The following is a 27,955-nucleotide window of genomic DNA, read 5'->3' as shown; positions in this document are numbered from 1 at the left end:
ACATTTTTTGCAGCAAATATGCCCACAAACGGTAACAATGGGCCTCTGCCATTCTATTAACATTCATACATTATTTGCTATATTAAAAAGTTACCTGTATGGGCTTGGAACATGCACCACTACAACAAGTAATAACATTATCAAACAGATGATTCAAGAACTCAAACTCTGAATAAAAGACCAGCTTTTTAACCTCATTCCACAACCTTTGATTCTTTTGATCCATTTCAATTAATTTCATAATATGTGGGGGTATCTGATACTGAACTAATCTTTCATTCTTTTCCTCATCCTCATATATCATTCTTAACCCTTTGTCTTTTATCGCCTTCTCACTTTGTACTAGCCATGGTGCTAATTCATCATCATCTCTTCTTAATTTAAATTTCCATACAATACGTTTTGGATTTTGGCCTATGAGTGAATTAGGAACATAAATGATTTCAATAGCCATGACTTACTGATTTCAGGCCAATATTCAACTACTTTATAAAGACCATCATAACGTATGCCTTGTGATGGTACGAATGACTCGGTAGTAGGTTCAGGCATACATGAACGACAGACACGTATAGGTCGACTATTTCTCCAATTGAAGGCCTTTGCACCCCTTTTAGAATTTAGAGGTGCATCACACGTCAGAGCCAAGGAAAGATCTTGACGCTGTAATGTTTTATCCATTAAGGCCTCTGCCTCTACTTGCATTCTGGTAATGACACCAAGACCATAAATGATAAACTCATATCCTTTATCTTCAAAGGTTTTCAAGTTTCTTGCATTACGATATAAAAAGATGGAAACAGCACCTGTTTCAGTTCCACCGAGAACTCGACTTGAATAGGAAGTTGTTCTATTATTATTCAAGTAAATCATCAAATAAGAGACAGAGATCAGTTTTACCTGTGCGCACCCCAATCAGCGCAAGTATTCAGGTTTTCCCATGTTTGTCCACAATAAATCCCTGGTATTTTGCCAACATGATTCTTGGAGACTGCAAAGAAAAGATGATTCATTTGTTGATACCAGAAATATTATCTAATTTACCTATAGCACATTCTTTATCGCGTAATCTCACTAAAGCATCAAGAGTTTTTCCATTTGTTATTGCCTTTTTTTTATCAATTACTTTATCAACATCTGTGTTGATACAATCAGGGCAATACCTAATGATACATATAAGTGCATGTGCTACTAATCATCATAGTAAAACATTTACCAGTATTTATCTTTGGGTGTTTTTGTTAGTCCAGCACATTGAGCGTGCCAATAACCATCACATTGATCACAAATCTATATTTATTTGTAAGTAATAGTAACAAGGATAAAGAACTTACAATAGGATCACCAGTTTTTAATAAGCATCGACGACAGCCACATTCAGAACAAGTGTCTGCCTTGTTCTCGCACTGAGTGCAAAAAAAACTCTTCAAATGGTTTAGTGACAACATCTAAACTGAGTATAATATTTTTATTTTTTGGTCGACGGGTATAAGCTTGCTTTGAGATCTTGTCTCTTTTTACAGAGTCCTTGAATTGATTGATATGAACAATAATAGAGGTTTTGTCTCTTATACGATAAGTGGAAGTCAATAATGCTGGTGTTTTATCAGAACATTTATCATTCAACTAATTCATCAATTAGTATCTTGCTGTTCTATTGTTGTTACTTTACAATTTTTCCAAGTGAAATTAATAAAAATTGCTTCTTTTCTAAATTAACTAGTTTTGCTACTCTATCCCTAAAGGAAGATACTGTCTCTTCATTTTCAATGTTAAGAAATAGTTTTTTATCTTGTCTTGGAACAAGTAATTGTACTCTCATTCTGAATATTGACTTGGTGAAAGAAAATAGAAAAAAAACGAAAAATTTATAAAAAACGCGTTCTTAAAATCTATTGGACGATCATTATTTCATTAAGGCACAACACTCTTCAGCCCCGCTTTTTACATTGACAGCGAAATAACAAAGACGCATTAATATTCATAAAATTAAGAATTTGCTCGATTTGCAAAACAGCAATAATTAAATAATGCTTTTTTATTGGGGAAAAAAAAAAAAAAAAAAAAAAAAAAAAAAAGCGCTCCATATTGCATAGAATAGAAGGAAAAAAAAAGATTAAAAGCCAGTCTCTTTCTCTTTTTTTAACTTCTTTTATAAATGTCAATCGTTCGAAATAAAATCTTTATAACAAGCAACAAACAGGATACAAGCTCATTGCAATTTGTAAAAGGTACTTTTTTCTTTATTGGTTACATTTAGCAGCACCTAATCTTTGTAAAAAGATCTGTTCAAGCAATCTAAAACACCTTTTCCTGAAAAGCCAGTAGAAGAAAGATTAAAAGAGACAAATGGAGACGTTACTGGTGTATGCATTCCATATAAACTCGATACAAAATACTATACAGCTAATGTGGATATTTGGCTGGATGAAATAGAAAAACAAGAAACGATGATGGCTTACAGTGAAAATGAAGAGGTAGCAAAATCAATTGACGCCTTTGTGTTTATTTATCACAAAGATGGGTTGAAGAGTATAAAGTGGTGGTTACCCTTCTTGGAGGCATCTGAACCAGGTATTCGAATGTGTATTGGATACGATCAGGCCACAGAGGAGATGAATGACTGGTGTTTATCGAATGGATTTGATTATGTTGATATGAATGAAGAAAAGACAGGGACACCAATGGATAAAGTAGGCATAGAATTAGTTTTAGATATCTTACAGACAAACATGTGGGATGGAATGGTTAGAAAGAGCAATAATAATATCACCGAAGAAGAAGAAGAATTAGACTTAATTCGAGGTAAATTGAACATTTGATTATGATACATAACGATAACAAGTATATAAAGAAATACAAGAACTACAATTGCATAAAGAAGAAAAAGATGACGATGATGAGCTTGGTTAGTTATCTTGATACTCTAGTGTGTGCATTAATGTCTGCTTCTATAGATTTACCTTCTCAATCAGAAATAAATGAAATGAGAGAGAAACTGTTTGGTTCTTTAGATGGAGAAGAAGATGACTTGGATAATACATTTCAAATGCTACAATCAATGAGAGGTAATTTATATATAAAAATGTGATAGCCCTAAATAATCCGCCTATAGAACACGGTAAAACACTCTCGGATCAAGAAAGACGTAAAATGGCAGCTCAAGTTGCACTCTCGTTTGCTGCTCAACTTGGAATATAAATTGTTTTCATAGAAAGTTCACATGAATAAACCTTTCTTTGTTGCACAAACTGATAACTGACGGGATTATTTTTAAAAACGATAGAGAACAGAGAGAGAAGGAGAGAGAGAAACGCGTCGTAAGTTGGATTTGACATTTTCACGGGAACTTGGCTATTTTTTTACACCAATCATTTTTGTATACTTTTTTTATTATTTCCTTTTTGTACTATCAAAGCTTTCTATTTTCCCATGAAAATAATAATAAGTTATTGTAGGCACAAGCAAGCTGGAATGAAAGATAACAAGAGCTATTTTCATAAATCAATATGAAATTTAATAAAATAAATCAACTTGAGATACAGAATTATGATGATGTCCTTTAACAATTGAATTTGTAGATATTCGATTTCTAATTTGAGACTAACAGAGATACTTGCAAGAAAAGCAGTGTAAGTAACAGCCTGTTATTTCTATCATTTGCTCAACAATAGCTTTTTTTCAGTATATAAACCAAGTTGAATTCAAATAATAAACTTTAAAGATCTATGAATGTTGTAGCAAATAATCAACAGTTCCGATGGTATCATGTTAAACATAGACAGCAAAAGACCATCTTCCTCTTTATTTTAAGAATCTAAATGTATACAAATAAATAAAGTTATTCTTTCCATAGAGATCAGTTCATAAATGAAATACATTTGTTATTACAGCAAAAAGAAAACGCTGTAGAAAGAGCGTTTACTTGTTATGGTAACTTTATTACAATTCAATGCTTTTTGAGTTTCAAAAAGACTAAAATGCCCATCACATTTTCCCTTTTCTTCTTATAAATGTGACTCACCTAGATAATATATAGGTCATTACTCTTTCTCTCTCTCTCTCTTTCCTCCTCTCACCCCTTTTTTCTTTAACTTTTTCTTTTATTATTATTACTTGAAGCTTTCTTGAAATGGAAATTAATTTTTGTTTATATTGTGAAAAGAGACTGTCCGATGATGTAAGTTTTATAAAGCATTGTATTTAATAAGACTAATACTTTGGTCAACAGAATATGGCATTTTGCTCAACTTCTTGTCAATCAAATGAAGCATCCAAAGATGAACTATATACAATGCCAATTATACATGACTCATATTTATCTTATCATCGACGTCCTTCATTCACTTGTAGACCTCTAACACAGTCCTTGTCATCTACTAGCTCATTATCTGATACATCCTCTATTTACTCTTATTCATGCGACGATAAAGAAGCAACACAATACCGTATTACACGTACCACATCTTAATCTACACTTTTATATTCTACGCTCATTTAAACTTTCTTGTATGAAATTATCTATGTTTCTCTATATATGCTTTATTTTTCTTTGTGTACATATGCCACCTCTTATATATACCTTAGACATAGCCATGTCCTTCTTGCATTACAATAAATTAACTCCACCTCACATCTTTTCGGTTCTTCAAACCTTGTACTTCATGTCATACTTTCCCGCATAAAATTCCACTTTTTATAAATGAATAGAAACCCCAGAAGATACTGAGCAGTGCTCATTTTTTTTTTCCTCATTATTGTATTTATCTACACTTTTACTACCATCGAGCAGTAATGTAAATTATCAGGTACGCCATACATACTTTTGGCGCGTGCGAATAGGGTAGGGGGAATCATGATCAGCTCAGGAGATTGATTGGTGCCCAAATAAAATAAAATCTTGTCACCCCACCACCTTCATCTTTATCTATTTCACTCTATTTTAATTTACTAAAGAAAGCTCATTGTTATTCCTATTGCTAATAACGATCACAAAATAATGGTGAGAGCATACGAAATATATTTTATCAACTTGTTTACTATTTTTTTTTTCTGTAAATTAGGTACATGAATAACATGAAATCAGAAAACTTTATTAATTGCGCAAATAAAAACATCACTGCTATATGAGAAATTAACTCTCAAAATAAGCCATTATTAATAAAAATATACTTTGTCCCTGAATTCAAAGAAATAAATTAAATAGTAAATTAGTTGTATGATTACTTAAAGTACGAATAGGTCTTTTTCTTTTCAGGCACAAGAAAAAGGGGAATCAATCAGAATTAAAACCCCGTATGATCACATTAGTGTCTTTAAGCCATAAAACTGCCTACTCACTAAATTTCCTATTCCTTATAAAGACTTAGGAGTGATCATTTTTGCATTATAATACAACTATCTAAATTAAGATATCTATAGTAGCCTAAGGAGATCTCTCAAGTACACTTTGGCTTTCTCACTTATTAACGTTCTCTTTGGCACCGGTGTTTAAATCAAGAACATTAATTTCAAAAAAAAGTCAATCAACATTGCCAAAATACAAATGCGCCAACATTACCGATTCGACAGTTCATTGTATCTTATTTTAAACCATTAAAAGCCTTTGACGGGGGCAAATTCCCCTAGCGAAGTAATCAATTTCTTTCTGCTGGATTAGTCTCTCGTCTGGCGGCACTAGTTCCAATCTCCATGGTTGTTTTCTGTTTGTTTGTTCGTGGGTTTAAGCCCTTTAAAAAAATGTTTCTTATCATGACCAGCTAAAAAAAAACATCCTTTGACACTATTTGCAAAGCAAACCTTGTAAGGTTTTTCTCGTTTATTTGGATGGCAAAAATAGTTCTTCTTCATGTGTTGATTAAGCATTCAGTAACATTTAAAATGAAAAGGTCTTTGAGGGCTTCAACAACAAATCAACTTTATTCATGTTTGTTCTCAGGGCACGTTATTCAGTTTCCGTCACTAGAAAGCTTCATAAGTGTAAAAAAAAAGATGAAAGAACAATACAATATTATGCATTTTAGAAAAAAGGCAAAAAAAAAATTGCAATGATTGCTTCAAGTTCAATTCGCGGACCTGTAAGGAATTGTTAGATTTTTATATTAAGCTTTATTCATATCAACTTCACATAGTCAAATGTATGACATGGTTCTAATATAGTTTAGATAATATGAGCATGTTGAATATGGATTAACGATTACTTACCAGATCATTGGTTATGAAAACATTTATCCTGACTAAGATATTGTTATAGTAAAACTATTCAATCACGGAACTAGAGGTTTTATATTCAGCCGTGTTATTTTCTTAAATATTCCTATATACAAAGTTATCCGAACCATCTCAATAACATATTGACAATACAAGCTAGGAACAGGCTAGGAGAATAATTAGAGATAGCAATCACCTATTCTATCAAGTTGATTAGAAATCTGTCCTAATTCTTTATCCGTATCATGTCTATAAATACTCTCACTTTTTACATGTAGAATCAATTTTTTATCTTAGCTATGTATTGACTTAATAAAAAGATACCAAGTTCTAACAGCATTTCTTTATCTTTGCTGCTATAATATATTTTATCTGAACCTCCTTTTCCTAAAAGGTTCTGTCCTAGCTTCTTAATTTAAACTCAATGAGCATTGGCTTTTCAATTTAATAAGCGTCGCTTCCTTTTAATAAAATTATAAACAGTCCACTTGCAGGTCTTCATATTAAAATCTATTCATACTAGATCTTTTGAGCAGCGGATTTCATTTACAATGCCAGTCATTTTGTTAACGTTATGTTCATACTTTCCTTCTTCAATACACTCTTCGAGAGTTTCTAACGAGTGCAAATATCAAACAAGTTTCGTTAATAAATTTTTGTAACATGGTAGTACGAGCCGATAGCTGCCTGTCAAAGATAAAGCTTTTACTAAATTATTTATACCATTTTGTTTATCCGCTTTTTTGTAGTTGGGAATCGGAATTTGACTAAATCTTCAACGACGTCAACGCCCTTGTATTTTACCGCCAGAATAGAAAGTACAGCCTCAAATCCCATAATTTGAGCGAATGGAACATTGATGTTCATAACATCTTCCTCCTCCAAGTGTAGACTGTTTATAATCAAATCATTCATATATGCTTTTGATGCTTATACCGACTTCAATCTGTCTTTAAAAAATTTACTGCAAATAGCTTGACGTGCGTACTCTCAGTTGCTGCCTTCCATTAAATATTTTTCGTTCTTCATTATCATCATACACATTTTAAGCTTCATTCTTAGTCCACTTTTATTGCATGCTTGTGCCTCCATATCTCCCCTAAATTCAAGCCGTATTAGAGAATAACGCAAATTGATATATATGAATATATGATATATTTACCGGTGTAAAAAGAGATGCTCGTCTACTCAAAAGAACGACTCAAACACACTTGACCAGAATTTAACTATGTAAACTGCACTTTATGTTATCATGAAAAAAGGAGCTCAGAGATTCAAGAAAGTATTTATAAAACAATTTGTTGAAGAAAAGGAATTTGTATATTACGTATATCGCTCATCTATGGCAGAAAAAAAAGCTTATATTAAAAAGCTTCAGACGTTCCGATAAATGACATTGTGTGATCTATTCAGTTTTGATGAGAATATGGGCGATGCTGGCCTGATGCATTTCATCAGAGCATAAAGAGAAAAAAAAATAACGGCAGTAGATTAACACGACTAACACTAGCTAATTAAATGCTTCCATTTGTATATTTTTATTAAACAGATTCAATACATGGCTCAGGTTTCTGTGTAAAAAGAGCAAGTAAAACCTACACATTATGTAATTTATGCAAATCTAAACAGCTTTTAAGTTGCGCAAAACTCCAATCTACAGAATGTGGCTGAGCAAAATGACTGGAAATCTTTTTACGCTGAGTGGTAGGCGAATATGATTATTTTTCTGTTCCTTGGTGCATTTCTTTTTCTCTTAAAGACAAAATGTATCAAGACACTTTTGAAGAAGACGATTTGATTGCCGAAGTTGAGCTTGTTACCCAAGCTCGTTATTCTGAAAACAATGAAGTAGATGACAAATATGACACTGAAGGTGTGCATTTCTCTTTGTTTTAAACATCGTGAACTGATTTTCTTTTTCTTGTAGTTGTTTCTAGCCAAGCAACCAACACTCAAATTCCTGATAGTGTTAGAAATTTCATTTTACAATTTTATCGCAGTGTCATGGACAACAATATTTACGAACTTCATGGCATTTACGATAATTCTTTCAACAAACTGACCGAGAAATATTATCAAAAGCAAGCTTGGCCCGAAGCCGAAGTTATTGCCTCTCTTGTCAACGATGGTACATTAAAAAATACAGAAAAGGAAGAAAAAAAAGATTGCAAGGAAACTAATGAATATACTTGTAATAGACCAAGTTTTTTTGACTTTATATCGTGAACTGTATTACCGTCATGTTTATTCGCACTTAACACCCACTTTAGAGCACCGTTTCCGCTCTTATGAAAACTACTGTGATCTGTTCAATTACATTTTGAGTAAATAGATGTTTATGTAGTAGATATAAAAAGGGAAAAAACAAAGAAAGGACAAAAATACTGATTTGTGCTTTATTTTAGATTCAAATGAACCCATCTCTTTGGAATTGCCTAACCAATGGCTTTGGGATATCATTGACGAATTTATCTATCAATTCCAATCCTTCTGTAATTTCCGCGATCGCACAAAGAAGACTGAGCAAGAAGTCAAATTATTACAAGAAAACACCCAAGTCTGGAGTTGTTTCAGTGTTTTGAACGTACTTTATTCATTCACCCAAAAGTCCCGCATCAATGAACAATTATTGGTTAGTAAGAATGGTGGAGACATGATGGAAGCTGCAGGAGAATACGGTTCTCGCCCACTTTACAAGATGCTTGGTTATTTCTCAATTGTAGGACTTCTTCGTGTTCATTGCTTGTTGGGTGACTATACTCTTGCTTTGAAGATGATGGAAAATGTTGTTTTGAACAAGAAGGCCATGTTTGCTCGTGTTACAGCTTGTCATGTTACTACTTATTATTATGTTGGTTGTGCCTACATGATGCTTCGTAGATATGCTGATGCCATCAAAGCCTTTTCTACTGTTTTGTCTTTTATCCAAAAAACCAAACAATATCACCATCGTTCTTACCAATTTGATCAAATTACAAAGAAGGCTGATCAAATGTATGCTCTTTTAGCCGTTTGCATTGCTCTTTGTCCTACCAGATTGGATGAAAACGTTCACTCTCAATTACGTGAAAAACATGGTGAACAGCTTTACAAGATGCAAAAGGGTGAAGAAGCACTTGGCATCTATGCCGATCTCTTCCAATTCGCTTGCCCCAAATTCGTCTCCCCTACAGGAAAGGGTGCCGATCCTCATCAGCATCAGCTCAATATCTTTTTGTCCGACATCAAGAACCAAATCAATCTTCCTACTCTCCGCTCTTTCATGAAACTCTATACTTCCATGAGCATTGAAAAATTGGCCAAGTTTTTGGAAGTTGATTCTGATGAACTCAAGACTCAATTGTTGATTTTTAAGCAGAAATCTCGTCAATATAAATGGACCAATGGCAGCCTTTTAGAAGGAGAATACTTGCCTACTTCTGATCTTGACTTTTGCTTGAAACAAGACGTTGTTCATATTGCTGAAAACAAGGTTGCTCGTCGCTATGGAGATTGGTTCTTGCGTAATACAAACCGATGTGAAGATATTTTGGCTAATTTGGAATTTTGTAAAGTCTAAATTATAAAATGTACAAAAGAAATAATAAGTTATAACTCAAAAAAATCCAGATCGCAAAATCGAATTGTTTAGTTTATTTTAATGCTTGAGGTCTTTATTAGGCTTTTTTGTGTTTTGGTACATGTTTTATATTGCATTGAGACTTATAATTCAATCTCTATGACTTCGGCCATCACTGTACCTCCATCAACATAGATGGTTTCATGCTCAATTATTTCGATAAATTCATTTTTTACTATAGTATGTGTTTCTGCTTCTTCATCAAGTTCAATAATTTCATGTGGTACAGCTTCGTATTGTGTTTCCTCTGTCTCATGCAATTCCACGGTTTCAACCATCTGTTTTGCTGATTCCTTGTGACGATTTGGCGAGTAATCAAACACATGGATATGTTCTGTCTTGTAAGATGCTCTTCCTTTCATTTCCTCATAGACATGCTGGTTTATTTTGCTTTTGCTTTCATCCAGTTGCACATCTGCATATGTTGGTCTTTTTTTAGAAAGTTTGAGAATAGCACGGGCTCTATCACCACTGGTTTGCTTATCAAAGTGCTCTCTTTGTTGTTGAGTAACTTGACTCTGGCCATCAATAGATTCATATTTATTTTGTACGTATAAATTAGGTGTTGTAAAGTTACTATACACTTGTTCATTTTCTAAACTCTTCAACTTTTTTAGTTCACTGTAGCTTCCAGATTTAATTATTCTTCCATTCTTTATCCTATTTGATTTTTTTTAAAAAAAGCCGATAGCAACATGGGCCAAAGTTTTTATATTACTTACATTAAAATATGGTTTACATCCTTGGCAATATCTAATGAAGAAGAAAGTATCAATGCCGTTCGATTTTTTGTGATATCCCGCAAGATTTCCGATTTTCCTTTTGTGTTCCTATAAATAATGTAAAAAGATTTGGATGGGAAAACAAGCAGTAATCAAAATAATTTACATTTCAAGTCCTTTGGTTGCTTCATCCAAAAGGATAACTGAAGGGTTTTTAAGGATTGCTCTTGCTATAGCTATTCTTTGCTATTGTTTGTATTAAAAAGTGACAGTTAGTTCAAGACTTTTATAATCCGTTTAGAGCAAACACATTTACCGCTTCATCTTTAGATAGTAAATAACCATAATAATTCCCAAGAATTGTATTATAACCTAAGTATTGTTCATTCATATTATCAGAAAGACTACATTAGCCTTCAGCAGACATGAGCTTACCAGAACGTAATAATTCAATCTTATCATGTATTCTTGCAACACGAGCAGCCTGCTTTACTTCTTCAATAGTGGTTACTTTCTGCCCATACTTAATGTTGTTATAAATAGAATCATTGAATATATTGACTTGCTGAGAAACAATTCCTGTACTTTTTTCAAAGGCATCCATATCCATCTGATGAACATCACAACCATTGAAGAATATCTTGCCAGATGACGGTTCAAGAGAGCGTAAAAGTAATTGTAAAATGGTCGATTTTCTATAGATTACATCAAAAGACTTTATATAAAAAAAACATAGTTTTGCTATTGTCTTACCCTGAACCCGGTGGTCCGACTATAGCAAGCGATTCCCCTTTGGAGATTGTAAACGAGATATCTCGAAGCGTTACCTTGGATGCCTCGCTTATATAATTAACATGATCTAAAAAAGAATATGTAAATCAATGAGTAACACGCTCAATAATATAATATGTTATTACCAAATACAACTACTTGTTCCTTTATCTTTGGCTCCTTGTCATGTCTAATGTATTTTATTGTTTCAATCACCTCTGATGATTCAATTGACAAATCTATCTTTGATAAACAGGACTGAGCAGTCTCATATGATTTTCGAAACAAGCGTAACTAAAGATGGTTGACGTATTAAACAATTCTGTAGACGTGATTTAAGACTATGCAAGATTACTTACTGGAATACAAAGCTCCACCAAGAACATATTGAATGTTACGTAGCCTCCGCTGCTCAGTTCTCCAAGTGATACCTTGTACGCAAACAACAAGGAGCCAGCCAGCGAACCGATAGTTAAGATTGAGTTTTGTACTATGCGAATTTTTGAGGTAACAGGATGCTCATCGTCCGCTTTATTACATTCCAGGTCTTCACTGTCACAATACTTTTTCATCAGGATTACGGTAACAAGCATATATGATGTCACTGTAATCAACAGTATGACAGCAAAGATTGGAGCAAAGACATAGGCACAAAAGATTGAAACGAGTATGATATTCACAACCAGGGGAAACAATTGAAATATGATTTGATTGAGGAAGTCAACAGCAGCTTTTGCAGCTTCAACTGACTTGCTTAAGCCTTGATGGATACCGTGTTTAGAAAGTTTACAGACATAATCTGAAGCCTGATGCCTTATGTGAGAATCAACAGGAGCCCAGTACAATTTTTGTAAGGATTGTAACAGACCAACCTATTGCATGTGAATAAGTACTAAAAATACAAATAAACCTTAACCCTACTTCTCCTTGAAGGTAGCAAAGCCCAATGTACACAACTACAGACATCCATGCAAATTTACCTTTTTTTTTTTTTAGCTTATATGAATCATGTCACATTCAATTCTTTTAACAATACCTTCTTTCATATCTCCGTCAACAAGTTCTCCAATTTTATAAGGAAGCCATATGTTTACAGCTATACCTGCTGTCATGAGTAGGAGGCTGAAACAGGCATAAACTTGGAGTTTCAAATCATCATGTGGCCAGAGCGTCAAAGTAAACTTTGTCAACACCAAAGCCGAGGCCTGCTTTTTTGTTTTTTTGACTTGAATGGTTTTTACAGCAGTGATTTTGGTTCCATCTTTTGCATATTGGACAGTGGTGGTAGTAGTGGTAGATAAAGAATCTAGTAGTGAGCTTGTCTCAGAATCTTCTGCGGGGACAACTGTGCCTGTGAATAAACGGGCGAGAGCGATTAGGATGATGATGAGTTCTGATATATATCGAATGGAGAATATTGAAAACTTTGCAAATTCACAGAAATTGAGCATGATTCCTATCATTCAAAAGGTAAATAAACATGAATCTTATTTTGTCTACATGACTCCGCCAGTATGCTCTGATATATATATTTTTGTATTCCCACACCACACAGATGGCGTAAATTGAGAGTCTCCTTGATTTTTTTAAATATTCAAGAACCTTCTTACCTAAATCATATTTAAAAAATTCAATAACCAATGACCAACCCACGACAGTATCAATAACGAGCGTAATGAACCAAAACATGTATTGTATCCAATGCCATCTTGGATATCTTTTAGATTCATTCATCAATAAAGTTAAGTTGATAGACCAAGCTATATAACATAAACTATTGTAGCAAACAAGCGAAAACGATATAACCCATTGATCAATTACTATTCCAATAACAACCGTAATACAATCAATTACAAAACTTGCAGTGACTATAAAGTGCAATGCAAGAAAAAATCTAGAGAAAGATTGGTGACATATTTGTCTATTTCTGGCAACTAATTCGGGATTTTTATGGAAGCAAGATAATATGATCACAGAGACTAACAAGATCGAGGGCCCAATGATCGCTGTAGCCCAACTTAATGAATATGCTGAGAGAGGTCTGGCAACTTCCATTTGTGTTCAATTGGTTAAGCAAAAATAAAAAAAAAAAAAAAAGAAGACGATGAAAGAGAAAGTGAAGTGAAAAGGGCAAAGATCTTTTCAATTAATAAATACAGCAAAAAAAAGGAAGGCGGAGTAAGAGGATGAGAGGAAGAAAGGGGAATATGAAGTCAACAGTGGATCTACAAGTTTGAAGGAGATTGCATTCAAAAAGGAAGCACAGGCCAGAGTCTGACAGGGATAAATGCTTTTTTGTTTATACTCCCATAAATAGACAAAGTTAAGTTCTTTTTTTTTTCATTTGGAGATTCCTTCATCCTTTGAGCTCAATACTAGCGCTTTTTATTTTTCTTTCACAAGTTTTCAATTTGAATTTTTGCCAAGTAATCCTTTACTTCATTGAATTTATTATTTGCTTATTTTAAGTTTATAAATAAAGAACTTTATTGTTTGATCATTATTCTTTTTTGATAGAAATAAAGGCTTTTATGACACTCTTTGTTTTGCTCTGAGACCTTGTCGTTTAAATAGTATGTTTAGATCAGCTTTTTGAAATTAAAGGAACGTAATTCCATAACCAGTAAACTATGTCTTTCTGGTTTTACTTATCTGCATGTGTCTATTGTATTACAGTATCAACAATGCTTTTTTTGTATAAATGATGCGTTGTATACAATACATCTCGTGATACTTTGTTATTTAGAAAACGTTTTTGCACATAAATGTCTTCTAAACACTCGATTGACTTTAACTATTTCAGTACAAACCTATATGAAAATTACCTTCAACTTAGACTTAATTTTTGGTGTTTTCTTCTTCTTTTTGACATGCTAAAGCTGTCTATTTATTTTTATAAATATTGCTTAATCGCATTATGTTAAGATGTAAATAACGGGATAAAGCTATAATAACGAATAAAAAAGATGGTTGTTAATAAAGAATGTTGAGCATTAGTTAAAATTTTAAGAGAGATTTAACTTGTTTCATCAAATGGAATATCAGAGGATTTCTAAACAATTCATCTTCTTATTTGAAAGAGGAGGAGGGATGGATCATTCACTGATCATTACGTGCTATTTGTAATTTGACTGTATTAGGTCTCTAAAAGGTAGTTCATAGCATCAAATATCTTTAAATTGAGCTTAAAATTCTTAATATATATTAAACTAATACAGTAATACTGACGAGTCATTTCATCAATTATGATACTAACATATTTTTTTTTTTTAAAAAAAAAAGGAAGCTACAACTCTAAAGGAAATTTTTTATTTTTTAAAGAAGTTGATTAACATGATTTCGAATTTTGATTTGGGAGGATAGTCGTAATTTCCGAATAGAAAACAAAAACGTATACATCATCCATCATTAGCTTTTCGTAGACTTTTTTACATGCAGTAATGGTAGTATATGCAATAGTCAGACTTTGCTCTATTTTGCATAAAAGACTCTGCTTTTTCTTATTTTGATATCTGCTTCATTGTGTTACTTTGATATACTTTTGTTCTCTGACATATGAAACGACTGCATAAAATAGAAAGCACTACTTTTATGAATTAAATCGAAAAAGTAAATTAGCATACGACCTATACAACTCAATGATATTGGGAGTATTAAGTCGTTATAGTCAAGATATACAATGCTTTTGTTAGAGATTAATTGCATTGCAGCTTAGAAGTTAGCACTTATTTAGAGTTCTTTTTTTTTTTTTTTTTTTACTTCTTTAAGACTATAAAACATGACTCTAGCATAGGCTGTTTATTGTACAGCCATTAGAAGCAGTTATATAGCAAGCCAAAAAAGTATTAAAGTACAAAAGATTGGAAGTTTTAAAAGGGTTTGAAGAGAAAGATGCATTTGGTTGTTACAACAAAAGCGGGCAATTATTTCATTATGGCACGAACAACGACTTGTTTGCCTGTTTCCGTGATGCGAATTACAGTGCATCAATCTAAAATCAGATAGTTACAAAATTGTTTTTGGGCAATGTTAATCTTTTAGACAAGTGTAAGCAGCAAAATTAGACACTTGAAAAGATTCCCAGACACTATAAAACATTTTATCAACACAATGAGTTTCAAATCCCCTTAATTAGTGACACTTACTCTCTATTTTATTACATCCTCCTATAACTTCCTCATCCTAATTAGTAAACCATCACATACCATTTCTTAATGTTAACCTCTTATAGTCCAAAAAATTCTGTAACCGTCTAATTTTAGGTTGAAGTACTATGTATCTTGTTAATTCAAAATTTATCCGTAGGCTTTTTTTTTTTTTTTTTTTTTTTTTTTGCAAATACTGAGTATGAGAACTGTTTGTTTCAAGACAAAATTGCTCCTGAGTAATGATATGGCCTAGAGACTCAGGTCTTTAACAACCTTCTCTTGCCCATCTTTGTATAAAAACTGAGCATGTATGTTTTATAGTGAGGGAATACAACGATGGAAACATGTGCCTTTGTTTATTATATCAAATATCCCAACCTGCCTACCAGTCTACCTACTCGAGAACGGTCACATAAAACAAATTGCTTTTTGTAAGAAATTGTATTTTACTGCGAAATGTTTAAACGATCAAGTGCACATTCCGCTTATGATAAATGGCTGAAAAAGGTTCATTCACTAATTTACTTTACTGTTTCTTTTCTTTACTTTTTAATTTTACCTTAGTCCTTCTATTGCCCATTTTTTCATTATTGAATACCTCTATTATAGTCACAGTATAAATAAGTGAAATAAATAGAGATTATTGAAAAAATGCTGTTCGTATTCGATGGACTCTGTCTCTTGTCTTCACTCAATAAAGAGACTCAAAAGACTAGTCGATTATCAAGCGATTCTTCATATTTTATTTTGCTTCTACGGATTACAAGCCATACATTAAATATCGAACGGTAAATATTTTAACGCTTGTATGTATCTTTATGCTTGGTAATCTATTAATCTTTTTTACTTGGATAGTTTAAAGATAACGACAAATCCAAGAAATCATTTACTTTTTTCAATGAAAGAAAGGACAGTGGCTCCCATTACGACCATATATTTACTGCATACTTGATTCCTTTCCTGTAGCTGTCTGGACTCATTTCATTATTAAGTCAACCTGAACAAAAACTATCATCCCCTTTAACCATGTAAACTAGGTTTGAAAGAATAACAAAGATCACTAAAGCAATCAATTGGGACTGAGTATGTTTTTCTATTAAGAGTAAACGATTTACACCAGTGCTGATCGAATTTTTTGGTGGCGTGAAATTCAACAGCACAAGCACAAAAAAAGAAGGAAACGAAAGAGACAAAGAAAAGATTATGAAAAGTATAATAAATATATTGGAATACAGCAGAGTTGTGAAGAAGATAAAGTCACCAATATCTCATTACTAGATCCATTCTTTGACTATTTCTTTTCTTTGAAAATTTAATTTTGACAGAGAAGCGAATAACAAGTGTCATTTACAAAGGCACTTTAGTTAAACACATGGGGTCCTCTGGCAAGTGCTTGGAAGATGGTGTGAAAGTGTTGAGGATATTTGAAGTAATTCATTGATAATAACAATTATATTTTTAATTTGTATATGTACATTTGGTTTTCATAAACACATTTACAAATATTTACACTCAAAAGCAAACAGTGAATTTTCTCTGCCTATGAAACATATTGATATAAAAGAGAAGAGGAACATATTGTTAGTACTATGAAAAAGCAGTAACTTGAAGGTGTGGTAAATATGACTGAAGGTATTGTTTCAAATATGGAGTATATGATTAAAAATGTTTGCTTCCATACATTCGCTATATATCAAAGATGACATCTATACAGTTGTAGTCATGCACCAAAATCCCATCCACGTCCGCAGACGTAACGACTACATACAGTAATAAACCATGCAAAGAGCTTTTAGTTTTGATCATTGATCATAAAAAGAACATCATCAAGCGATCTTTTTATAAGTTCGCATGCTTAAAGAATTATCATGAGCTAAAGTCTTTTTCCAAAAGCATTTCTGATCGTTTGAAATAGGTAAAAATGAAAAACATAAAATTAAAACTCTTGGGCATGATATTTTGTCTTTTTTATTTATTTATTTTTCATTTGAATAAATATATAGAACTTGTTGCTGTAATGTATATTCGTCTTTTTTTATTTCTTTTGCATGAATAAATACTGTTGTATTTTTTATTAAATGATGGATAAAACGACAAATGTAATTCCATTGAGTTGCAAACAGAACAAAACATGAATTATAATGTACCTTTGTATCATCATTGCTGGGTGATATACTATATTCGGCAACATTTTCAACTTTGTATCTGCGAGTTCGCAAACTGTATTAGTTCTAAGAAAGGTATTATGTTAACAACAAGTTTGGTGCTATTTTTCATAAAGTCTTAACCCCATCATACCAATATGTTCCCTATGGTTCTTTCGCACAGTTATCTGATTTGTTCGGAAAGCTCACTGGCAACAATTCTTTGAATAGACTCTTGCTTTGAACGAGATTGTCATCAATATAATCCAGAAAGAACCATTGAAATTATTTGCTTACAATTTATTTTAATTCCTTTTGTATCTTTGGACAAGTCGCTGTCTAATATAATTTTATCGCATTTACACTCATATACTTTTGAGTTTTAATAAGTATTATAATTTTCATCTATAAAATAAAAGGCATCTTATAAATTTGGAAAGTAAACAAAAAAAAACATTTTCCACAAAAATAAAAACATATTTATTTCTGAAAGTTTTACATAAAGACATAGTGGACTGTTGATCAAAATGTGTTTTATAATTAAAGAGGACATTACTGCAATTTAACAGGTTAAGATCTAGTCATTGACTTTGGAATCTGTTGGAATAGAACTTTTTTTTTTCAAAAAGGTCAACAATTTTTTTTTTTTTTTTTTTTTTTTTTTTTTTTTTTTTTTTTTTTTGATGGAAATATCCCTTGACAGCAGTGCTTAAAAAGACTGCCTAATTGACTAGTTTAAAAATACTTGCTCAGTTTCATTTTAGAATATTATCGCGATATTCTAAGATATTATATTAAAAGGTAAAAAGTGAAGTAACAGGTCTGGTTCTAAATAATGCATATAGAATGAATTCTGTATGTATTAATGATCAAGCAACATGCTTTCGATAGGTGTGTCTTTTGTATGAAACTATAGGACTATGAGATCTCCGCTCATCAAATTTTCAACCTATCCAGGTTATTGAAGATTGTAAGATAGCGTCATGTCAGTCAATATGTAAGATACGGAAATAATAACAAGACTGGTGACGGTAAAATGACCGCCAGGGTATGAGTATACAAGCTGGTCGGATGGATATGTAAACGTGAATTGAGAGAAAGGCTACAAACGGGTAATTCAAGGATAGGGAAATTAAAAAGAAAGTCGTACTGAAGATCAGTGAATACCCTTAACTAGGCTACCAAAATATTTTTAATAAACGTAGTAGATAATATCATGAGATTTTCAGAAAAAGTAACGGAGGATTATTGAATAAGCAGAAATACTGTAAAGGAAAAATATAGAGCATATATTGAAATATGCTCATCATCATAGCCTTAAACCTTAAAAGATATTAACAAATAAAGCGTACAATCGTTGGCTTAGAAGGCGAAAGAGTATGACAAGATATATAAAAGTCAAGTAGGTCTATTGAGACCCATAATAGAATACTAATGTTTATTGTTTATCATTTCATACAAACATAAATATAACTTTTGTTGGTTTTACCAGACCTACTTAGTTTGGTACCAGAAACTCATTAAATAAATTCATATTCGCGTGGGGTCACACATGTATCAGATTTCATTGTAACAAAAAAAAAGTGGTGGTTTTGATTTTTTTTTATTGTTATTATTACGAAACATCTTAGTTTGAGAGAATAAGAATGGTTTGATGTTTTAACCTCGTCGTTTTAAAAAAAAAGGTATTTATATCCGTTATAAATTTCCTGTTCTTTTTTATTTCTCTCTCTTTTTTTTTTTTTCTTTTTCAAGTAAAATAAAAAATGATTTATAACACTATTGAGACCAATCAACATCATTATAACCATTCAAGGTTACCTCCTACTCCATCAGTTCCTATTTGGAGCATTCAAAATTTATCTCAATCCTTTTTACAGTTGCAAACTCCAATGTCGCATCAAAAGGCTCCTTCTACCAATCCTCGGATTTCACTGAAGTTTAAACAGAAAGAAGCTGCATTATACAAGACAGAATTTTGCCGAAATTGGGTTGAACTAGGACAATGCAGGCAAATAAAAAATATAACAAAAAAAAGAAAAGAAAACTCACAGTCTTGTAAATAACAATAGATATGGTAGCAAGTGTCGTTACGCCCACGGCGAAGAAGAGATTCGTATTGTGCCTAGACATGCTCGATATAAAACACAGATTTGTCGTGCTTATCACTCGGATGGCTCTTGTCCTTATGGTACTCGCTGCACATTCATACATGATTCAGACTCACCTATAGACAGAAAGGAGGCCAATTCATCTTTAATGACAGCTAGTAACACTAATGGATCTACTGATAACATTGACTTTATTTGGAATGGCAAACTCTCTTTTAAGTCAAACAGCATGAAACAAACATTTCCTGTTGTTTCCATACCGAGAAGAGATAGCTTCACGTCTCATGATGGGTCATCCAGTGAGACGAGTTTTAGCGGTGATGAAAGCTCCTTGATCAACTCTCCGGCTTCTTTAACAAATTCCTTCATTATGAAACAACCAAACGCTGCTATTGAAACGATGAAATATTATAGAGCAGATCGTACCCTTCAGGCTCTATTTAGCACCAACAAAAACAAACCATTGTGGATGTAACACATCACACTGTATCACTCCTTTAAGACCTTTCTTTTTGTTACAACTCATTACACAAGGCGTTGAAAAAAAATTCCCTGCAAATTTTGTTCGCTGTATTTATTTTTACATGAAAATAATGTCTCGTAAAAAAGCTTTCAATAAAAAAAATAAAAAAAAAGCTAGACTTTTTACACACATTCTATTATTATCAAATCTTTTAATATAAATATATTTACTGACCCTTTAGTACAATGAAAAACTTTAATTTTAAATGACTGAAAATGTCGTTATACAATTCTCTTGACTTCTTAAAATAATTCCGGGTCTTCTTTTTACAAATGAAGTAGAGCAAACTATTCTATTATAATCCAAAAAGTTAAAGATATATCTAACAAAAATAACCACTAGTTTACTTTAAAACCCCCAAACAAGGGGAAAAAAAAATATTAGAACAGACATATATTAAAGTTTTGCTTAATTATTTTTTTTGTGTAAAGACATGAAACAGTGTACGCAAGTCAGTTTCAAAAAAAAAATCGTTCTGTAGTAAAATATGAGATTATCTATTTACTAAGCAAGAACAAATAGCTGTGTATCACTAGCAATACAGGCTTCCCTTTATTTCTCGGTGATCTTGTAACAAAGCCTATTTTTTTTTTTTTTTGATCCAGTAAAGTTAAATTCAGTCTTCAAATAAAATTGAAAAATGGTTGAACTTTAAACAAAGTCAGTGTATATAAGATGAAATAAATAGAGAAACGGTTATAAGCATTTATGTAAAATAAATTATGCCAAAAATATGACCAACGCGATTGATTGAAGATGTGGTATGTTAAGCACTATTCGGCTTCGTTAAAGCTAACAATCGACGATCAGTATAGCCAGACTACGCAAATAAAAGGTAAGCAGGCTATCAACAAAAAAGAACTTATTATCCTCCTTACACTTAATAAATCTTCTTCTCGAGGCACCCTCATTTGAAGCATCACATTACTTTTTAAACTTTGTTTTATAACACGTCGAAGGGAATCATCACCTATTAAACAGAAACAATAAATAATTCGTTTCTAAAATCAAAACAACTTGTCATCCTACGATTTAACAGGCATTTCCAAAGACCGTCAAGACCTTTGTATTGAAGAACCATACCAGAAATGTATGGATCCTGAAACGATAAACGAAGCCATCCTATCAGTGGATCAATTGTTGCATCCTCTATTTTAAAAAAGCTAAGTATTTCTTTTTTCCCTTCTTATTAGACAATATGTTACGTGCTAACTGAAAGTATAAAGTACGATTAGAGATCAAATGAGCAACTTCGGTTATTACACCAGTTGGAGGAAACTCTGGTGTAGCATGACTTTGAAACAAAAGATTAAAGATGAATAGGGAGATAACAAAAGTATGTTTAATCCTCACCTGTACAACTGTGCATTAGTTGCTGGTGTTTGTTGAACAGGAGTAACGCCGTTTGGATTACTTGGCTCCACAGTATGAATCTGTGCAGGATCTGGATGAGTTCCAAGCTGCTGCGGTGGCAGCTGCTCATTTTTATGAACAACTGGAACTGAACAAGAATTTGAGGCAAATGGAGATTGAACATTTGTTGTATTTTCGATAGATGCAGTAGATTCCTGCTTTTCTGTTGGTTGTATTGTATTTTTTGAAGCGGTTTGTACCTGCTGTGTTTGTTGTTGTTGTTGTTGTTGTTGTTGTTGTAGTTGACTGTTGATAAGAGCATTCATTCCTTCAATTAATTTACGAATTTCAGCCAAATCATTAGCAGCAGCTTCAGAAGCTCTGTCCATTACAAGATAATCCATAAATAAAAAATATAAAGAAAAACAACTGGCTCATCAAGGATTGCCTTCCCTTTTTCCCCGCTTCTTTATCTCCTATATCACATATTAGGTAATTGTGGCTTATGGAAAGTGTTCCTGAGAACCTGATATTTGTGCCAAAATAATAATAATTTATAATGAACTTAAGTGGCAGCCTCTTAATTAAAAATTGTCTATGTATACTTGAAAGCAATAATGTTTTATTACAGGATTTCATTTTGTTTTTCTCCTTGTTCTTTTTGTTTTATAATTGCGAGAAGTAATTTATGCGCAATTTCATTACGAATTTCATTGCGTTTTGACTCAGAATCATCAAAAAGTCTAGGTATACTTTTATCTTCATAATCTAAACGTTTCGTCATTTCATTCAGGCGCTTTCCGACAAAGCTGTGTATTTTGTCTACAAATTGACTGGCCCTTGTCTGAAACTCATGCGTAGTGCTCAACATTTGACATGTATGACTTGCGCGGAAATGAACATCGGTAATGTCCCTTGTTGTCTGTACATCCTCTACAGGTTCCAGAGCTTCCTCAACTACCGCAATTTGGTCCTCCTCTAACTCCTTTAAATAATTGTTTCCGAATTCTAATCCTTTTCCTTTCTCACTTGCATTGGATTTAACTGATAGCGCGTGAAACATGAATGCATCACGAGTTGCTTTTTTCCACTCTTCTTCTTCCCTTTTTAAACTGTGAATAGAAAAGGATTAATATATCTAGCTGCAATTCACTTTTTCTTTTTCTTTTTATTTACTCTTCAATCGCATTCTCCAAGTTTTTTATTTTCTCCAAGTTTTTTATATTTTTTGAATTGGGCCGTTTTTTCACTTCTGTTGTAGGATTAGTAGTGACCCAATAGACAGGGATCTCTCCATCTGCAAATGACTCCAAGAATTTATCTTTCATTTGTCTCGCAATTTTTTTTGCTGTATTCGACTCTCTGTTCAATCCTATATTTCTCGTTTTGGATTCTTTTTGCAATTCATCTTGTGCTGCCCAGTAGATGAGTTGTTTCAGTCGTGCAGTATCGTCTAAATGGGTGGGTATATGTTTATAGAATTCGTTTGGAGATATGTGAGGTTCTTTGGGTGTTTCTAATAAAAAAAAAGTATTTAGTTTGAGAGAAAAATGATTTTACTCAGCTTTGTTTTACTTAATAAAGGCATGTAACTGCGAGTAGACATAGTTTCGGGTGATCGGGGGCTACGTAAATAACTCTGTTGGTCTTGGTATATAGAGGAGCTATCATCATCATCGTCACCATAGTCTTCTTCTTGTCCAGGCGTATGGGGTGGACTACTGCTTCTTAAAAATGACAGACTATGTCGCATTGAAGGCAATTGTCTTCCATCTACTGGTGTCTTTGGTGTTGCATACAAAGGTTGGAATGTCTATTGTTATTTTATATAAGTTTACAGCTTATCAAGTAAGAAAGTGATGAAAGAAACCTGTATATCTTCCTCATCGCGTTTGTTTTTTAATCTTTTAAATGTTAAACCAGAACGCTCGTCAACGATTGTAACTGCTACAAAAAATATTAAAAATCACCAGGGTATAACTTGATTATTAAAATACCTTGAGAGTCTTCCTGTTTCATAAGTAGTTTAATAAAAAAAAAAGAGCCAAATTTTATATATAAATTTTACCTACATTTTGTGATGCTTCCATAAGTTAGGATAATGAGAAAATAAAATATAAAAGGAATTTTGTTTTTTATAATTTTTTTCTTTTCAATTTTTCATTCTCAGTACACACACAAAAAACTATGAATATAGAACTTTACGCTATAAGTACATGCAACAAATAAAAATCATTTAAAAAAACGAAGAACTTTATAAGAGAAAAAAAAGTTGTACAGGGGAAATACAAATGCTAGGATATACAAAGTAGAATTAAATAAAAAAAAAAAGAGTAAGAAATCTATATAACGCCTTCATTATATCGTCTATTAGTGTATGTTGTGTTATGTTGGACATTGTCCGTCGTTGGATTTGATTGCAAAGGGCTATCTGTACGATTTTGCCAATTACTGGCATTGTTTAATTCGTAAGAGTCGGATTGATGTCCATTATTCTGTGGGTAAGCAGGAGGAGGAGTCTGTACATTGTTATTGCGCCCATTATACATGGCTGGATCTACCCAGCCATGAGGCGGTGGGGGTGGCGTATAGTAGGTGGGTTGAGGGCCTGGTGGAGGCGGATAATAGACTGGGGCGGCATATTGTGGAGGAGGAGGCTGAGTGATAACAACTGTACTTCCAAGATTGTGGTATCGGCTGGTATCACCGTAGCAGCAACAGCTGTACAAGCAACAAAGTAGTAATAAACCAGCAACAATAGCAACTGGAATAACAATTTGTTTATGGGTATCGATCCAATTTTTCACATTGTTTCCTATTAAAATAAATCATTAAATAAAAGGAGAAGAATACCTTAACATTTTGCATACCAAAGTTTGAAATATCACATTTTCCGGAATTACATACACCACCAACACCACAAGGAGTGCCATCAGTAAAATAACCAGGAAAGGTGATACAGGCAAAAGAAGATGAGGGGTCTTGGCAAGTGACTTGACACCCATCATATGCTCCACAAGCTTTCTTAATGTTGTATGTTGTGCCACGAGAAAGGCATTGAGTATCTCGAGAAGTACATTGACCTGAGGCACATTGAAGGCCATTCCCACAATTGGTCAAATCATCCTTATATTTATCTGCTGGGCAATCTCCTGAAGTACCAGAGCAGACCTCTGCAATATCACACTCTGTTGAAGCAGGTCTGCAAGTGTAGTTGGCTGGTCTAAATTGACAATTATTACAGCAAAGATCATTAAAATCGCTAATAAACGACATTTAGTTGGTTTTTAAAAAGTTGGCTGTGAATACAACTTACTCGCAAACTGCTCCCGATTTGAATTTACACGTCTTGGGATCACAGCAATTGCTAGACTGACCTCCTGTGTCACAATCTTCTCCGTCTTCCTTGATTCCATTGCCACACATTTTTAAACTAGTTGTATTTCTTGATCCAGGATCTGTTTTAATAGAAATGAGCATGTGGATATTAAAATAATAATCAAACAAACCTTTCAGGCAGCTCATGTAATTTGGTATACTTTTACAAATAGTGGTGATACTGCAAGGACTGAATTCTGAAGACGATGCGTTGCTTGTAGGGTTCATGAAATACTTACCACCTGCATCGCATTGTGTTGAACTATAAGGACAGCATTGGCAACTAGAACCAGAGCAAGGACAGGTTTGTGCGTTACAATCGTGAATAGCGCCTGTATTCAATCGGGTTAGAATGTTGATTTTCTCCTTTCGAGTTTGTATTTACCAAATCCATGACCAATCTCATGTGCAACCACTTTCCATTCATCAGTAACTACAAAATATAAATATTATATAAGGAATCAATACATATGAGCAAAACAAAAAAACTTACTAACTGAGGAAACACCTGTACCAGAGGTATATTCACCATGATTTGATATGGCTTCTGTATTACAAACCTGTGACAGCCAGGCAATACCAACTTCTTGACCAGTTCTATACATAGAAATAAATTAAGATTCTGTATTGCTATTTTAATTTCTTATTACATACGCGCAAGTTGTCATCAAATGCCATAAACCTGCTCCATCGTCACCAATAGAACCTCTCCACTTACTAAAGTCACTAAGTCTTTGTGAAATGGAATAAGAAGTTGAGCAGACTTGATTCCAAGCTGTAGATGTCGATACAGTTGAAGGACAAGTTGAATCCATAATAGTGATATTGATCAATCCGATGCCAACGTTAAATGAGGATGAATAAACTGAGCTTACAGAATTCCAATCATTGATAATTTGCATTCGTGTAGCATCTGTTGATTTATAGAATTTGGTGTAAGTACAATCTGCTGCCACTCCCATATACAGCACTATATAGAAATGGTTTAAGCAATATAAACAAAGATAATGTTCTGTTCTATAAATATACTTTTCTTGGCTGTAGGACAACCAGTAGGTAAAGCACGCTTGGAAAATACATCAAGCACGGGGCGAGTGTGTCTGATACCATAAAAATCATTCATGTCTAGTGCTTCGATCTTTGGTCCCATTCCACGATTTAATCTGTCAAATCCACATCCAGCTTGAGAAAGGCTTTGACTGGAGTCTTTTGTGATCATGTCTGAATCTCGATAAACTATCATGTGTGTATTGGGTTTTTCTTGCACTTCTGCATCTTCAGATCTCTTTGTACGAATGTAGGTGTCCTTTAATTTGATATGGTGAATATCTCCGTACATGCTAAAAGCTCCTTCAAACAGTGGATGCTCTGCTACGTGTCTAATAAAAATAGGTTAGCTAAGTCTATTCAATAAAAGGTTCATGATACATTACTTAATATCGTTTCGAATAATGATTCTAGCCCAACCAATAACACCGGGCTGGTTTTCTAAATCATCAACATTTTTGACGTTTTCCATCCACCAATGCTCAGAATAGAGACCATCAATGGCATAGCCACGATAGACTCTAAAATCAGAAGGTTTAAGAGGAACGGATTGACCATCCTGGTAAAAAACAGCATTGGGATGGAACAATTCATAGTTGGGTGCTAAATGTAAATAGATTGTCTTGTTAAAAGCATCTACAGTTAATCGAAGAGAATCATCATATTCCATTGACCTTGAACTTGGAACATGGTTAGAATTAGGGGATATGTCTCTCTTTATAAAAAAATTTTCTGAACGAGGTGCAACATCTATTTTAAAGGTGGATATTGGCTCAACTCTCATCAATTGTTTGTTGTCTATGCTGTAACCTAAAAAGAAAGTTTGTTATTTTTTGCGGCGATTTATTTTTGAGTTGAATTGATTACATTCTATAGTTGAAAATAGCAGTAAACTTAATACAGATAGTATATAAAAAATTATAATCATAAAAATAGGAAGGAAAAAGAGAAAAGGAAAAAAACAAGAAAAGCTTATAGAAGTTCTATTTATAAGCAACTCCGAGCGAACTCAGGAACTAATTTATTGGCTTTCCATCCGTGCATGTTTCTCTTATTTTCGGATAAACTCTGCAATTTACCAGGGAAAAATGGGACTTCGGAGTTGGATCGAATAAACTTTAGGTGCAAAAATGTCAATGGCAAAAGTAGGAGTATATAACTTGAGAGTAATGGTAGACTTTAGGTTCTTAATAAAGCAATAATGTATTTGGATATAAAAGAATGAGGGCTTTCTCAACTAGAAGGATCGATCTATAATTAGATAGCAAAAGGACAACAGTAGTATTAGTCGTAACAATAAAGAAAAGTAAGGGAACTGCAAAAGTGAAAAAGACTATTTCCAAAGTATTGTTACAAATAAAAGAAGAAAAAGATTTATTAAAGGAACGCTGTTGGTTTCTTGAGATAGAAGCAATGTTTTTTTTAAATGCTACCCCTTTATTAACGAAAGAAAAAGAAAGATCAAAGGAAGGGGTAAAAAATCTATTTTAGGTATAAACACTGCTATTTTTATACATGTCTTTGATCTACAATTGTCCGCAAATTACTTGAATCAAGAGCTTATGTTACAAGCAATTGATTAAATACGGTCAGCTCATTATAGAGTTAAAGGTACCTTTGTGATGCAAACAAGTAGCATTATTGTGTGCTATTGTAATATCTTTAAATTAGACATTTTGGTTACAACTAAAGTGCAGCACAATTGTGTTAAATGGCAGCACTTCATTGCAAGATTTCTTGTGATTCCAACGTACAAAAAGTTTTATCTGTCCTAAATTAGAAATAAAAGATGGTTTTAGTCTTTTTCTATAAGTTGATTTCAAAAAAAGCCTCACCAAAATAAGCTTCTCTTACATGGACTACCAAAGAAGACCAAGTTCATTATTATATTTTTTAGACATCGTGACAAGTTGTGACGAGCTGTGAGTA

The 27,955-nt window shown here is 33.0% G+C and overlaps 8 protein-coding genes across 8 annotated transcripts; 4 read left to right on the top strand and 4 right to left on the bottom strand.

Moving 5' to 3' along the window:
- Positions 1–82: 82 nt before the first annotated feature.
- Positions 83–1,822, bottom strand: RO3G_14290 (uncharacterized protein; the record flags this gene model as incomplete). Its single annotated transcript, XM_067668874.1, has 8 exons — positions 83–414; positions 462–850; positions 901–991; positions 1,045–1,163; positions 1,217–1,290; positions 1,335–1,406; positions 1,522–1,626; positions 1,673–1,822. The coding sequence occupies 8 exons, from the start codon at positions 1,820–1,822 to the stop codon at positions 83–85; spliced, it is 1,332 nt and encodes a 443-aa protein (XP_067524975.1).
- Positions 1,823–2,158: 336 nt separating this feature from the next.
- Positions 2,159–3,201, top strand: RO3G_14289 (uncharacterized protein; the record flags this gene model as incomplete). The annotated part of the gene is made up of 5 exons (XM_067668873.1): positions 2,159–2,231; positions 2,284–2,805; positions 2,855–2,908; positions 2,958–3,068; positions 3,116–3,201. The coding sequence occupies 5 exons, from the start codon at positions 2,159–2,161 to the stop codon at positions 3,199–3,201; spliced, it is 846 nt and encodes a 281-aa protein (XP_067524974.1).
- A 931-nt stretch (positions 3,202–4,132) lies between these two features.
- RO3G_14288 (uncharacterized protein) lies at positions 4,133–4,471 on the top strand (the record flags this gene model as incomplete). Its single annotated transcript, XM_067668872.1, has 2 exons — positions 4,133–4,180; positions 4,232–4,471. The coding sequence occupies 2 exons, from the start codon at positions 4,133–4,135 to the stop codon at positions 4,469–4,471; spliced, it is 288 nt and encodes a 95-aa protein (XP_067524973.1).
- A 3,503-nt stretch (positions 4,472–7,974) lies between these two features.
- Positions 7,975–9,769, top strand: RO3G_14287 (uncharacterized protein; the record flags this gene model as incomplete). Its single annotated transcript, XM_067668871.1, has 4 exons — positions 7,975–8,083; positions 8,138–8,338; positions 8,409–8,534; positions 8,616–9,769. 4 exons carry the CDS (start codon positions 7,975–7,977, stop codon positions 9,767–9,769), a joined length of 1,590 nt encoding a protein of 529 aa, XP_067524972.1.
- Positions 9,770–9,912: 143 nt separating this feature from the next.
- On the bottom strand, positions 9,913–13,011 carry RO3G_14286 (uncharacterized protein; the record flags this gene model as incomplete). The annotated part of the gene is made up of 11 exons (XM_067668870.1): positions 9,913–10,405; positions 10,552–10,659; positions 10,718–10,797; positions 10,868–10,923; positions 10,987–11,246; positions 11,305–11,410; positions 11,469–11,616; positions 11,682–12,194; positions 12,244–12,302; positions 12,359–12,778; positions 12,933–13,011. 11 exons carry the CDS (start codon positions 13,009–13,011, stop codon positions 9,913–9,915), a joined length of 2,322 nt encoding a protein of 773 aa, XP_067524971.1.
- A 6,369-nt stretch (positions 13,012–19,380) lies between these two features.
- Positions 19,381–20,200, top strand: RO3G_14285 (uncharacterized protein; the record flags this gene model as incomplete). The annotated part of the gene is made up of 2 exons (XM_067668869.1): positions 19,381–19,553; positions 19,687–20,200. 2 exons carry the CDS (start codon positions 19,381–19,383, stop codon positions 20,198–20,200), a joined length of 687 nt encoding a protein of 228 aa, XP_067524970.1.
- Positions 20,201–21,014: 814 nt separating this feature from the next.
- Positions 21,015–23,691, bottom strand: RO3G_14284 (uncharacterized protein; the record flags this gene model as incomplete). Its single annotated transcript, XM_067668868.1, has 10 exons — positions 21,015–21,068; positions 21,127–21,218; positions 21,278–21,397; positions 21,454–21,542; positions 21,602–21,982; positions 22,231–22,713; positions 22,778–23,117; positions 23,177–23,414; positions 23,472–23,548; positions 23,670–23,691. 10 exons carry the CDS (start codon positions 23,689–23,691, stop codon positions 21,015–21,017), a joined length of 1,896 nt encoding a protein of 631 aa, XP_067524969.1.
- A 252-nt stretch (positions 23,692–23,943) lies between these two features.
- RO3G_14283 (uncharacterized protein) lies at positions 23,944–26,716 on the bottom strand (the record flags this gene model as incomplete). Its single annotated transcript, XM_067668867.1, has 10 exons — positions 23,944–24,416; positions 24,472–24,863; positions 24,918–25,059; positions 25,219–25,311; positions 25,365–25,412; positions 25,473–25,576; positions 25,634–25,949; positions 26,009–26,358; positions 26,413–26,629; positions 26,701–26,716. 10 exons carry the CDS (start codon positions 26,714–26,716, stop codon positions 23,944–23,946), a joined length of 2,151 nt encoding a protein of 716 aa, XP_067524968.1.
- Between the last annotated feature and the right edge of the window lie 1,239 nt (positions 26,717–27,955).

Source organism: Rhizopus delemar, genomic scaffold (assembly GCF_000149305.1).
Source record: "Rhizopus delemar RA 99-880 supercont3.13 genomic scaffold, whole genome shotgun sequence".
NCBI lineage: Eukaryota > Fungi > Mucoromycota > Mucoromycetes > Mucorales > Rhizopodaceae > Rhizopus > Rhizopus delemar.
This window is presented reverse-complemented; position numbering and strand designations above follow the sequence as displayed.